Raw genomic sequence first — 13748 nt, forward strand, 5'->3', positions numbered from 1 at the left:
AGACCCAATTTTAAACTTTTTCAGTTAAAAAGACAAGTTATTCTTTTTTTGTTAAAAATCTAAATTTTGTATTTTTTTTTAAAAAACCCAAATATTTGTATTTTGTTTGGTTAAAAACTCAATATTTTTTACAAATGTGTTGAAAGGGGTTGCAAGGTGGTGTTGCAAGGCATTCCAAAGTTGTGTAAGGTGTTGCAAGGCGCTCAAAAGATGTTGCAAAACAGCTGTAAAGTTGTCGCAAGACTTTGTAAAGCTGTCGCAAGGCGTTGCAAAGTTGTCGCAAGGCGCTACAAATGTCGCAAGGCGTTGCAAAGCCGTCGCAAGGTGTTGCAGATTAAGAAAAATACAGAGGGAGCTGAAGATAAAAAAAATTGACCGATCGTTTTAACTAAAGTCTAAATTTTTGAGGGAGTTTTGACCAAATTATTTTTTTTCCTCAAACATTGTTATTTACTTTATTTACACTATTTTTTTTCTTCTAAAACGGTTTCTTAGTATTTTCTAATAGTTTTTGTTTTTAAGTTGTTCCTTTTTGTGCCATACAACTTTCCAGTTATTCAGGAAATAAAATGATTGTTTGTTAGGCCACAATTTCCGCCTTTTTAATTATGTGATTGAATAATATTTAGAAAGTGAAAGTAAATCTTTTTGTGCCAATACATTCTGTCTGACCACATACCCAGAGATAAAGTCAGGATTGTGGGCAGATAGTGTATCATCTCTTGTGTTGTTTTCATGGTAATTCATCAAAAACAAACCTAGAGGTCCAAAACTAGATTCCGGGGATGCAGGCTCATTTGTATCATTCGCATATGCATATATGCTAATAGAAGACGTGGTCTTTTATTGTAGAGACCGACGATGTGGTTTAGCCAAAAACTGAAACAGGCCACTAAGCAAATGGTATTGTTAGTTGCCCCGCTAAGTACAACTGCAACTCAAAGGCTTCTGGCACGCGCACTACTTCTTTCTTGATTGATATAAAATATTGTGAACTTAAACTCTAGCCCACAAGAAACAATGCTAACGAAGGGTTTGACTCTCTTATTGTTAAATGTCTGAAAACAATGTTCACCTAATCCTATTCAATGATATTTTACTGAAAATAACCATTATGTTCATAGTAAAGCTTCTTAATTATTTTCATATATGACATCCCATCTAACCAACTAACTATATTACATTCCCTTTCACAGCCTTTACAGGGGAGCCCTTTTTGTTGTTATTATCATTAATTATTAACATTGTTATTATTATTATTATTATTATTATTATTATTATCGTCGTCGTCGTTGTTGTTATTATTATTATTATATTTATCTTTTGTTTTTATTACCAATTATTTACTAATATTAAATTTAACAAATGACCTAACTTCTTTTATTTTTCGAGAAAAAGGACCTAACTAGCTAATTTGTTAGCGGAACACGTCAGATATATGATTGACTATTTTGTCACTTTTTTCTGGTTTAGTTAGATAATAGGGTATACTCGTGTTCATGGGGCACGGATAACGGGTAATTGTATAATTTCAATCATTGGATATAGTTTGACCATTGAAGATAAGTTTAGGAGACACGATCTCAACCCTTAAAGATAAATTTGATATATTTAATCTAACAAACAGTGAAAAAAAAAACAAACATCACTTAAGTTCTTCGAAATGATCGTGAGAGGTGTAATATTAGTCATTGAAGATTATGGTATATTGTAAAAGGTGGCCAATACGCGGACAACCAGTTTTCTTATACGGACAACTATTTTCGGGTCCGGTGTAAGTTAATTATGTTTGACTTAGTTAACTTTTATTTAATAAGGGGACAATTTCATAAAGCCTTAAATATTAACAATCACTAATTTGTAGACCATTAACAAAAACAAAAATAAAAATATAAAACCTAATTTCTTCTACCTTCATTATATTCCGTTCCTGTTATTGTACTGTATAACAAATCTAGAGAGAGAAAGGGATTAATAAGAGGTTTCGAGAAAAGAAGAAAATGATGCATACTTATCCAATTAGGTTTAAAAGAGTTAGTGCATCGTATATTTGTATAACAAAATCATTGCTCAAACTTTTTCCTGTGATGGAACCGATCATCACTTTCTTGATGACTCTACCAAGCTTTCTGGTCTCATTAATTCATTCATTGAGGGAAAGGACGAAGAAGAACACCAAGTAAGAGAGAAATACAATCAAAAAGAAAAATTCAATTTATGAGAAAGGTATTGCTCAATTTCAAAGATGAAGGAGATGTTAAGAAATTTGCTTCGGAAACCATTATGTGCCACTGAATTGGACGACATTAAAGAAAGGATTCGTGAAGTAACAGAACTGGCTTCTATAATTGTGGAAACAAATTCACTGTCCATATTCAGATTTAGAATTGATAGTAGTTAGAGGGAGAGAGAGATGGGTGATGGTTGTCTATGGAAGAAATTAGGTTTTATATTTTTTATTATTGTTTTTGTTAATGGTCCACAAATTAGTGATTGTTAATATTTAAGGCTTTATGAAATTGTCCCCTTATTAAATCAAAGTCAACTAAGTCAAACATAATTAACTTACACCAGATAAGAAAATAGTTGTCCGTATAAGAAAACTGGTTGTCCACGTATTGGCCACCATTGTAAAAAGATACCCTCCCTTATTATATTGGTAAGCACGGGTTATTGACGAAGTTGGACACTTGGGGACTTTGACCCATTTGACGACAATTAAATACTTAAATACAATACACCATCCTGAGCCCAACTCAATTATCAACGAGTCAATGCGGCTCAACCTAGTAAGACTCAACTGCCATAAATTTACAAATTTAAAGATTGTGATTGACTCCTGATCTAAATGTGTTAATTGACAGATTAACTAACAGAGTTATTTAACTAATTTTAACCTTGCAATATTATTTACATTTTGTACATAGATTGCAACGAAAAGTTTATTTTTGTGGCTAGTTTCTGTCATCACGTTTCTTATTGTTACATATTGTGTTTCTGCAAATCATTTATATTGTTCCAACGAGAATTGAGTGTTCTCTGTTAATGAGTAACATGTGTGTTTCTCTATTCGGTATAGAAAAATCTTGATATTTTAAACAGAAGGGAATAATAACTATAGGTAACTCCCCAATCTTCATATTATGACTAACGCTTTCTTCCAGAGCTATACTCTTCCTGAAAAGGCCAATCATACTCACATTTGCCTCCTACCCAAAACTAAAACTCCCCAATCTCCTGCGGATTACCGTCCTATTAGCCTGCTGAACACTACATATAAAATCATCACCAAAATTCTTGCTAATAGACTTAAACCCATGCTGGAAGATATCATATCACCTTTCCAGGGGGCTTATGTTCCTGGCAGACAAATCACAGATAACATCATCATAAGCCAAGAGATTATCCATTCATTCAAAAAAGTCAAAGGAGCCAAAAGCTACTTTGGTTTAAAATTAGATATGTCCAAAGCTTTTGATAGAATTGAATGGAATTACCTGGAAACTGTCATGCTGCGGATGGGCTTTTCTAACACTTGGATTAATCTCATTAGGTCCTGTCTTTCTACCAGCTCCATGGCTGTCCTCATCAATGGGAGACCGGGCTGTACCTTTAACGTTAGTAGGGGTATAAGGCAGGGTGATCCGCTCTCTCCATTCCTTTTTGCCATCGCCATGGAAGGTCTTAGTCGGCTTCTGGAGAATAATCGTAATACTTCCTCCTCCTTCATTGGCTTTCCGATCCCCCACACGAATTTTTCGATTAAACATCTGCTTTTCGCTGACGACTGCATCATTTTTGGGCAGAACTCTCTAGAGAATATCTACAACCTTAAACAGATCCTCAAGGAATTCAGCGAAGCTTCTGGCCAGATGATCAACTATGCGAAATCGAATATATTCTTTTCGAAAAATTCGCATCCCAAGTTTAAGCGCATGATTATCAGGGAACTTAAAGTCCACATCTCTTCTTCTGGGGATAAATACCTGGGCACCAATCTTTTTATTGATCGTAACAAAAAACAAGCCTTCAATTCTCTGGTCACACAAATCAAAAATAAGCTCGCCAAATGGCAAACTCATCTCCTCTCTCAAGCTGGCCGCTCGGTAGTCATCTCTACCATTGTAGCGGCTGTTCCCCGATACCAGATGCAGTGCTTTGCTATTCCTAAAGGCATAAGTAACAGCATCGAGTCCATTCAAAGGACTTTCTGGTGGGGAAAATCCAAAACTCTTCACACAATTAATTGGAACGCGATCTGCAAACCTCGCAAATTTGGAGGTCTTGGCCTTCGACTTCCTTGTCTCGATAACCAAGCTTTTCTCCACAAACTGAACTGGAGGATTATCAACACCCCGAAGGCTATTTGGGTTCAAGTGCTTAAAGGGAAATATTTTCACAACTCAAATAAGCCTAAGCCACCCAAGAACCATCATTCTTGGCCGTGGAAATCTATAGCTAAACTCTATGATCAATGTGAGAATCTGATATTTTGGAACATCAACAAAGGAGAGAAAATCAATATTTGGACGGACTACTGGATACCTACCCATCCACCTCCTATAACGAATGATAGAGGATGCTCTTTGAACTGGGTTTCACAACTTATTACCAATGGTAACTGGAATCTTAACGTGATTAATATGTTTTTTAATGATGACATTTGCAGGGCGATTCTTAGCATTAATCTCAATCCTAATGAAGAGGATAAAGCCATTTGGACATTGACAAAATCAGGTAATTTCACGATTAAATCCATGTACAATTATTTACGTAACAATTCAATCTTTAACACTTATGATCAAATGGACTGGTTTTTTATCTGGAATATGAACACTATCCCCAGGATCAAACTATTTCTCTGGAAATGTTGTACGAATAGTTTACCAGTCAGAAATAAGATAGGCAAGTTCATTGGTAATAACTATTCATGTATTTACTGTAACGAGGAAGAGACTATTGATCATGTTATGCTGCATTGCAATTTTGCAAAGGCAGTCTGGTTTTATTATAATGTTAGAACAGACCATATTGATACCATTATGCAATGGATTCCACTCTGGAAATCTCTTGATGAAGACACTATTAATTTGTACGCTAAAATCCTTTGGTTACTATGGAAGACTAGATGTGAGAACTGTTTCACAACGAACACACAGGATCCAGCTCAAACGATTGAAAGGATTAACAACACCTCTACTACCCCTCTCAAACCAGTTCAGGGTATCACAAACAAGAGCACGGATGTTACGGATATTCAAACATGGAAACCTCCGAGGGCACCTTATATCAAAATTAATGTTGATGCCTCTTTTATGAACCTTTCAGAACAAGCAGGAATTGGTTACATTATGCGTGATGCAGATGCCAAAATTCTTATGGCAGTAGCAGATACTGTGCGAGGACAGAATGCGGAAGAATGTGAATGCCTAGCTATATTACATGGACTTCTAGGAGCAAGGCAACAACAAATTGAATATGTGCATCTAGAAAGTGATAATAAGTCAATTATCCAAGCTATCAATGGTGATGAAGGTAAAACTCAATGGCAATCTCAAGACATTATCCTACAGATCAAGAACATCAAGGGCATATTCGCGGGCATTAATTTCACCTATGTTTCTAGAAATGGTAACGGTTATGCGGACGCTTTAGCAAAATGGGGACGTACTCATGGATGTAAGAAAATTTGGAGTGATGTATCTTCTTTCTTTTCTGAATTTTAGTTGGCTTGTATTTGACGCTTTTGTTTAATGTTATTCCCCTTCATCAAAAAAAAAATAACTATAGGTAACTATACAATTTCATTATTCCAATATACCATGAATAAATTGAAGATGTCTAAAAAAGTATTAGATATATACTTTGAGTTGCACACCATGATAACTTGAACGTGTGTTCGCCTTTGATATTTGATTTAGTAAGATTGAATTAAATATAACAACTTGAATCTAAACTAATATGTGTTAGTTTTCAACCAAAAAACTAATATTGTGTCTTAGATTTCATTGTGGTATTGTGGAACTAATACTCGTGCATCCAACTATATCACCAAAAAACCTATGTTTCTTGCGCTGTTTTTCATATTTTCAGAACTACCCACATAGTGGCCAACTTCAAAAGCACTATTATTTATTGTTAAGTTTGTGAACATTTAACTTATACTAATTGCAAGTGATGAAAGATGCCGTAAATATTCAATTGTTCACGAGATAATTTAGATTTTTTTTCTTCTCACAACAGTAAGATTTGATCACTGATGTCTCTCTAAGAGAAAATGTAATTATGTGGTATTTACCAACAACCCTTAGTAGGAATTGTAAGATGTTTAATCTTTCAATTTAAAGATCAATAGCTTAAGACATGGTGACAAATCAAAAAGTAAAAAGAAAAAAGTAATTATGTGATATTCTGGTAGTTTTTTTTTTTTTTTTGATGAGAGGTGATATTCTCATAGTTAGTGCTCAAATTAATTACTTCATCTCCCTTTCCATCTTAATATATAGTGGGTCCAACCTCATTACAAATCCATCTCTAATATTTATATCCTCAACTACATCTTTCTTATCATACATCTCTCATCTTATTTATCTCTCTACACTTCTAGCCTTTTCTCTCTAAGTTATTCATTTCACAATGGTTTCAGATGATGAAGATAACCAACAAAAAGGCCTAATCTCAAATACCCAAATCAAGAAATCAACAGCAAGATCCATTACAAGTTCAAGAACAAGAAAGAAACTAATCTTCTTGAAACGTCGTCGAAGTATACCTTCAATACAATTAGGAGGAAAAAAAACAAGAAATGGATTTACCCTTATGAGGCTATTAAAGAAGATGAAACTAAAATGGTTGAAATTACAGTATTTGTGTACTTTAAAGAAGTTGAAGAAGTTATATTATTCAATAATTAAAGACTTAATTGAAGCTGCTTCTGGTTCTGAACTTGAACCTGTACCACAAAGGATTGTGATGGAAAATTATTTTTCTGTTCCGGTTATGGGTGTTTCTCTTGCTATTCCTTCTCATTTTCCTCCTAAAACTGGGTCCAACCGGTTTCACTAGAAATAAATAAAACCTAGTTCATCGGTCTTCTCCTCTTTTTGTTAGTTTCCTTTACCTTCACTTGTTCTTTTTGATCTGCAATGTTAATGTGTTATTAAACATATAAAGTAGTTTTGGAAATACCCTAAATATTTGGGTTTAAGTTTTTCTCCCCTATTGAATCTACTAAACTATTACTATATGATATAGTTGTGATTTGTGGTATGTAAATTTGTGACATCTATATCTTGGTAATTATGGGGAGAAGTGCATTGGATAGTTGAGTGTATAATTTAAGAAACACCAAGTGGATAGATAATCGAGTATTACTTTATTCAAGAAATTTAGACAATGAAATTGGATTTAGTTTGATTTGATATGGTTTGTGTAGGGATCTTTTTTTCGGGTCCAAAGATCGTTTTTTATTCATATAATTAACCCATTTTATTCATATGATTAACCCATTTCGTTAAGAGAATTAGTTTTGGGTGAGGAAGTAGAAATCCTTGTGTACTTACACAACCAAGAATTCACAAAAGATGAAAACACATAGATAGAACACAAGATGTACGACTAAAAGGAAACTATATGTACAGCATAGTTATCGAATCCCTTTTGGTGGTCGGCGAGAAGATTTACCGTTACTATCCTCCCACAAGTTGAACGGCAGTGAGCACCAAAGATTCAATTTTTGGGACATAATTCCAAAGGTCGATGATGACAGACTCTTAATCAGTATATTTGCAAGATGATTGTGTGACGGTACAAATGCAATCTCAACAGGGATGAAATTGTGTAAGGGCTCCCCTGAGCCTTAACATCTTATTTTCCAACTGTTGCCTTATATTGAAAGGGTTAGTAGTTTTGCGGTAAGGTTAAATGGCCCCTTAACTCGGCCCAAACCCAATCAATCCCAAAAATAACTCTTTTTTTTTTTTTTTCTTTTTGGAGTAACAACAGTAAGATAAGAATTACATTCATAAGTAAAAATCAATCCACATCATTACACGGTATGAGAATATTTATTACTTGAAATCAATTCTTATCCAACACACCTAATAGACCTATAAATTACCTCAATATCAATTCTTCCACCACCCACAATACCCACCTCTAAATTACCTAATTTCTACCGCCTCATATTCAACCCTATATCTATAAAATAAAACAGAAGGGAAAATTGTTGACTGAGACAAGCATATTTTTTAACATAAATTATTGTCTAGAAGTCTTTCTAAAAATTTAAAATTTAGTCTTTCTTAAAAAAAAAATAGGGAGATTTTGACACTGACCTCCACTTTTATATCGATATTAGGACTACACTCCCACTTTTTAAAAACTTTTGATTTACACCCCCACGTGGACGGAAAACGTTAACTTCTAGTTAAATGTCACTTATGCGAATCACACATGTGAATCAGGACAAAAGTGTCCTTATATATGGTTTTGACATTGACTCTCACTTCCATATCGATATTAAGACTACACCCCGGATTTAAAAAAAAATTATTTATCACCCCACTTGGACGGAAAACGTTAACTTCTAAATAAATGTCAGTCGTGGGAATCAGAATCAGGACAAAAATGCCCTTATTTACATTTTAATTTTCATCTCAATACCTTCTTGTTTTTTCTTTCATTAATCAACTTCATCCACCATTGACAACTATTCTCTTCATCGATTGCCACCACCATCAGCATCATCGTCTTCAACTTCTTCGACCTATGCAACCATGGCCGCAATCTTAATCTTCACAAATTGCTTGAACTAATTTTTCTTGTAATGAATCTTATAATCTTCACCGTCTCCAAGTCCATCATTATCAGCACTACCCAGACAGTGATTTAGACAATGAGTTTGCGAAATTTTGTGAAAAGAGGTATCAACAACTTATACATCCTAAAATGGAGGTCATCTCATTTCAAAAACACAGACCAAAGTATTAACAACTTATACATCCCAAATGGAGTCATCTCTTTTCAAAAACATGAACTAGAATGAGTTTGTCTTGAAATCATGGCGATCTTTGACTATTGCCACCACCCCCACCATCATCACCATCTTCTTAATCAACCCTCAAATTTGATTTCTTCTATGAGCTGACCTCTAACTCAATTAGCTCTAATCAACCAAAGAAGACATGCAACTTTGTCACTGACTAAAACTCCTAAGGTTGATAATGGTTGTGACGATGGCTTGTAAAGATAAAAATTATGTTGGTAGTTGTGTAGGGGTGGTGGGAGGCGATGAAATGGAATGGTTGTCTGTGGTTGATGAAGTTGATTAATAGAATAAAGAAGAAGAAGGTATTGAGAAGGAGATTAAAATGCAAATAAGGGTATTTTGTCCTGATTCATATTTGTGACCGCACAACTTAAATGAAACTAATGTTTTCCGTTCACATGGGGGTATAAATCAAAAGTTTTTAAAAACGGGGGTGTAGTCCTAAAATCGATATAAAACTGGGGGTCCGTGTCAAAATCATACATAAGGGCATTTTTGTCTTGATTCATATGTGTGATTCGCACAAGTGACTTTTGACTAGAAGTTAACATTTTATGTCCACGTGGGGGTGTAAATCAAACGTTTATAAAAAACGAGAATATAGTCCTAATATCGATATAAAAATGGGAGTCAATGTCAAAATCTCCCAAAAAAATAACCTATTTTAAAAAAATTGTGCTCTTCTTAGAAATAAATTAACCAATTTAAGAAAAAAAAAGGAAACAAATGAAATTGCAAGGGATAAAAAAGGAAATTGAAATCTCTCTCAATAAAACAACTAAGAGCATCTCCAATGGGACATTTAACAAACACTCTAAAAATCCTAAGTGTTAAGGATCAAAAGATATTCTCTTTCCTAAATGTCAATATAGAGACACTCTAATTTTTGTTAGTCTCCAATGGAGATCTCTAAAGTCTCTATAATTAATACACATATCCCTCTTCAATCCAATAGATAAAAAGTAATTGAAAAACAAGATTTTCTATTGGTTGAAATTTTAAAGTAAAACTTAGAGAGTCTCAAGTAGACACTCTCATTTTAGAGTTTCTCTCTCTAGACACTCTATAATAAATGTGTCCACCTCATATTAGAGTGTCTAACAAAGTGTTCCATTGGAGATGGTTTTTTAACAAAAACTCCAAAAAGTCATATGTGGCACACAAAGTTTTAGAGATTGAGTTAATTCCTATATGGCCCCCTACTTTGTGACCAGCTTCTTTTATGACCCCCTTTTTTTCGTAAATTCAAATATGACCCCCTATTTTTAGATAAATGTCATTACTACCCTTCTTAATTCAAAATTTAAAACAATAAAAAAAATTATTTCCACCTCACCCCTCTCTCTCTCTCCACCTCACCCCTCTCTCTCTCTCTCTCTCCAATTCACCTCTCTCTCTCTCCAACTCTCCTCTCTCTCTTACTCAGCCCTTTCTTCTCCGGCAAGGTGGCCGGCCGGAAAATTTTCCGGCCGGCCACCTTCAAACTTAAAAAAAAAAAAATTTCTCTCTCCTCTCTCTCTCTAAATTTTTTTTTGGGTTAATTCCATTTTGGCCCCCGATTTGTGACCAACTCGCCGTTTTGGCCCCTATAAGTGTCCGACAGTTCGTTTTGGCCCCAATTTCCTATTTGGCCCTAACATATTTTTGTAAGCTTCTCCATTCTGCCCTTATGGCAATTTTGTAAATTAAATGTATTTTCTTTCTCTTTGTCCACCTCACTAAGCAATTGCCACGTCATATTCGTCCACATAAGGTCGCCAGAAAATGTCGCCGGCGACATCAATTCCGGCGACCACAATTTTTTTTTTTCAACTTCTTCTTCTCCAACCAACCATCTCCTTCCTTCTTCTTCTCTCTCTCTCTCTCTCTCCTTCCTCTTCTCTCTCCTTCCTCTTCTCTCTCTCTCTCTCTCTCCTTCTTCTTCTCTCTCTCTCTCCCCCCTCTTCTCTCTCCCCCCTCTTCTCTCTCTCTAAAATAATTAGGTTTCCGGCGAAGGGAAACCCTTCGCCGGAAACCGTCTGGATCTGGGGAAGACCCCAGATCCAGACGCAGGGTTCCTCTTCGTCTGGATCTGGGGTCTTCCTCAGATCCAGACGGTTTCCGGCGAAGGGTTTCCCTTCGCCGGAAACCGAATTATTTTAGAGAGAGAAGAGGGGGGGAGAGAGAGAGAAGAAGAAGGAGAGAGAGAGAGAGAGAAGAGGAAGGAGAGAGAGAGAGAGAAGAGGAAGGGGAGAGAGAGAGAAGAAGAAGGAAGGAGATGGTTGGAGAAGAAGAAGTTGAAAAAAAAATGGTGGTTGCCGGAATTGATGTCGCCGACGATATTTTCCGGCGACCTTATGTGGACGAATATGACGTGGCAATTGCTTAGTGAGGTGGACAAAGAGAAAGAAAATACATTTAATTTACAGAATTGCCATAAGGGTATAATGGAGAAGCTTACAAAAATATGTTGGGGCCAAACAGGAAATTGGGGCCAAAACGAACTGCCGGACACTTATAGGGGCCAAAACGGCGAGTTGGTCACAAATCGGGGGCCAAAACGGAATTAACCCTTTTTTTTTAAATAAAATCTCTCCACTCTCTCTCTCTCTCTCTCTCTCTTAAACTCCGGCGAAGGGGGTTTCCCTTCGCCGGAGGATCTGTTCACGAAGAGATCTGTTCGTGAACAGATCTGCTGTTCGTGAACACAGCTGCTGTTCGTGAACAGAGCTGCTGTTCACGAACAACTCTCTGTTCGTGAACAGCAGATCTGTTCACGAACAGATCCTCCGGCGAAGGGAAACCCCCTTCGCCGGAGTTTAAGAGAGAGAGAGAGTGGAGAGATTTAAAAAAAAAAAAAAAATTTAGAGAGAGAGAGGAGAGAGAATTTTTTTTTGTTTTTTTAAGTTTTTCCGGCCGGCCACCTTGCCGGAGAAGAAAGGGGTGAGTAGGAGAGAGAGAGGAGAGTTGGAGAGAGAGAGAGAGGTGAATTGGAGAGAGAGAGAGAGAGAGAGATGAGGTGTAGGGAGAGATGTGTAGGGAGAGATGAGGTGGAGAGAGAGAGAGGGGTGAGGTGGAAATAATTTTTTTTATTTGTTTTAAATTTAGAATTAAGAAGGGTAGTAATGACATTTATCTGAAAATAGGGGGCCATATTTGAATTTACGAAAAAAAAGGGGCCATAAAGGAAGCTGGTCACAAAGTAGGGGGCCATATAGGAATTAACTCTAATAAATATGGAAAGTCGGGTGACATGTTTGGAGAGAGCGCCTAGAGAAATTCTATGGGACGCCTATAGAAGACCTCTGTTAAAATTTCGTCAAATTTGATTGATACAACTGTTTGTGTCCTACATCACAGGATATACCCTAGTTATTATAATGCTATAACAACTAAATTTATTGCTTCAACAAAAAAAAAAACTAAATTTGTTGGGTATCTATCTACTATCTCCCACTGCCTTTATAGGTCTCTTTCTCTGTCCGTCTCTCTCTATCTTCTTCGCAATTACACGTTATTTCAAGTAAGTATTAATTTAATTGTCAGAAAATTTGTCTTAAGTAGGTATTGGTGATACATAAAATGGTCATCAGTTGACTATCGTCAATAAGTCAAGAAAAGACTAAAAGCCCAAACGGGTTAACCCGTCTTAAGGCAATAGGACCTCTGAGCCCAAAGAGGTCTGTCACCTAAGCCCAGAATCATGATATCGACAAGATCATCTAAGGAGCTCCAGTCCTGCCTCAAACACAATCAAGTTTGCCCTGAGATTCGTAAGGAGAGATCGGAGGTCCGCGTAAGCAAGACCAATGTCTTACACCCTGAACATGAGAAGGCAGAAGTGTGTCACACGCTTGCCGATTTAATCTCAAATCTTCCTAAAGATCTCCGTCGATCGAGATCTTAATTGTTTAATTAACTTGGGCTTGAAGAGTCTCAAAGGAGGAACCATCTCCTAACAAATCTACTAATTCAGCAGGATATCTACGAAGGATCCTTGAACATATGAACTTCTAAATATCCAAGATACGAGATAAACACAAAGAGGAAACCCTAACTACGAAATGGTAGTTTTAATACAACACGATGAATCTTAACCGCCTCAATCTCACCATCCATCACAGTCGGTCCAAAACAACCTATAAAAGAGAACTAAATCATCTCGAAGAGGGTAAGATGAATACGTTCCACAAGGTTCAATCAATACTCAATACTTTAACTGCAAAGGGCAATCTAACTTTCTTGAGCGTCGGGGAGGTTTTTCGAACTCTTTACAGGTTTTTCTCCCAAAATTTCCAGGAGCAGAAGCAGGAATTAAATAACCAGAATCATCCATTCAGGCGTGATACAACATCAAGTCTCTTATTCCAGACTGACTTTTTTTTTTTTACCTCAGCATGTATTACGATTCGTATGGCTAGCGGGAGGAATCGATTTGTTAAAGACAATTTTCTCTCAGATTCTTTGATTTGTATATTGAAAAAGAAACTGCTCAGAAGTATAGCACAAAATCCGTCATGGATGATTTTAATCATTTGGTGGAGCGACGTGTTCCAATTTGATAAATTAAAGAGAAAAACTATCAGGCATAGTAGTTCCATGTTACTTTTTGTAAAATGCTAGATAACCCAACAATTTCAGTCCACTTAGCAGACAAGTAAAATAGGATCACGAAATGAACGATACGGATTTTATCTAAGTACATTTCTTTACCAGATTG

General features: G+C 36.0%; 1 protein-coding gene across 1 annotated transcript; it reads left to right on the forward strand.

Annotated features, from left to right (window-relative positions):
* Window positions 1-3143: 3143 nt before the first annotated feature.
* Window positions 3144-7065, forward strand: LOC147543557 (uncharacterized). Its single transcript, XM_086635465.1, has 2 exons — window positions 3144-5679; window positions 6647-7065. The coding sequence occupies exons 1-2, from the start codon at window positions 3144-3146 to the stop codon at window positions 7063-7065; spliced, it is 2955 nt and encodes a 984-aa protein (XP_086491591.1).
* Window positions 7066-13748: the final 6683 nt, after the last annotated feature.

Source organism: Eschscholzia californica, unplaced genomic scaffold, assembly GCF_041429995.1.
Source record: "Eschscholzia californica isolate CP2 unplaced genomic scaffold, dmEscCali1.0.p SCAF_4, whole genome shotgun sequence".
Lineage (NCBI taxonomy): Eukaryota > Viridiplantae > Streptophyta > Magnoliopsida > Ranunculales > Papaveraceae > Eschscholzia > Eschscholzia californica.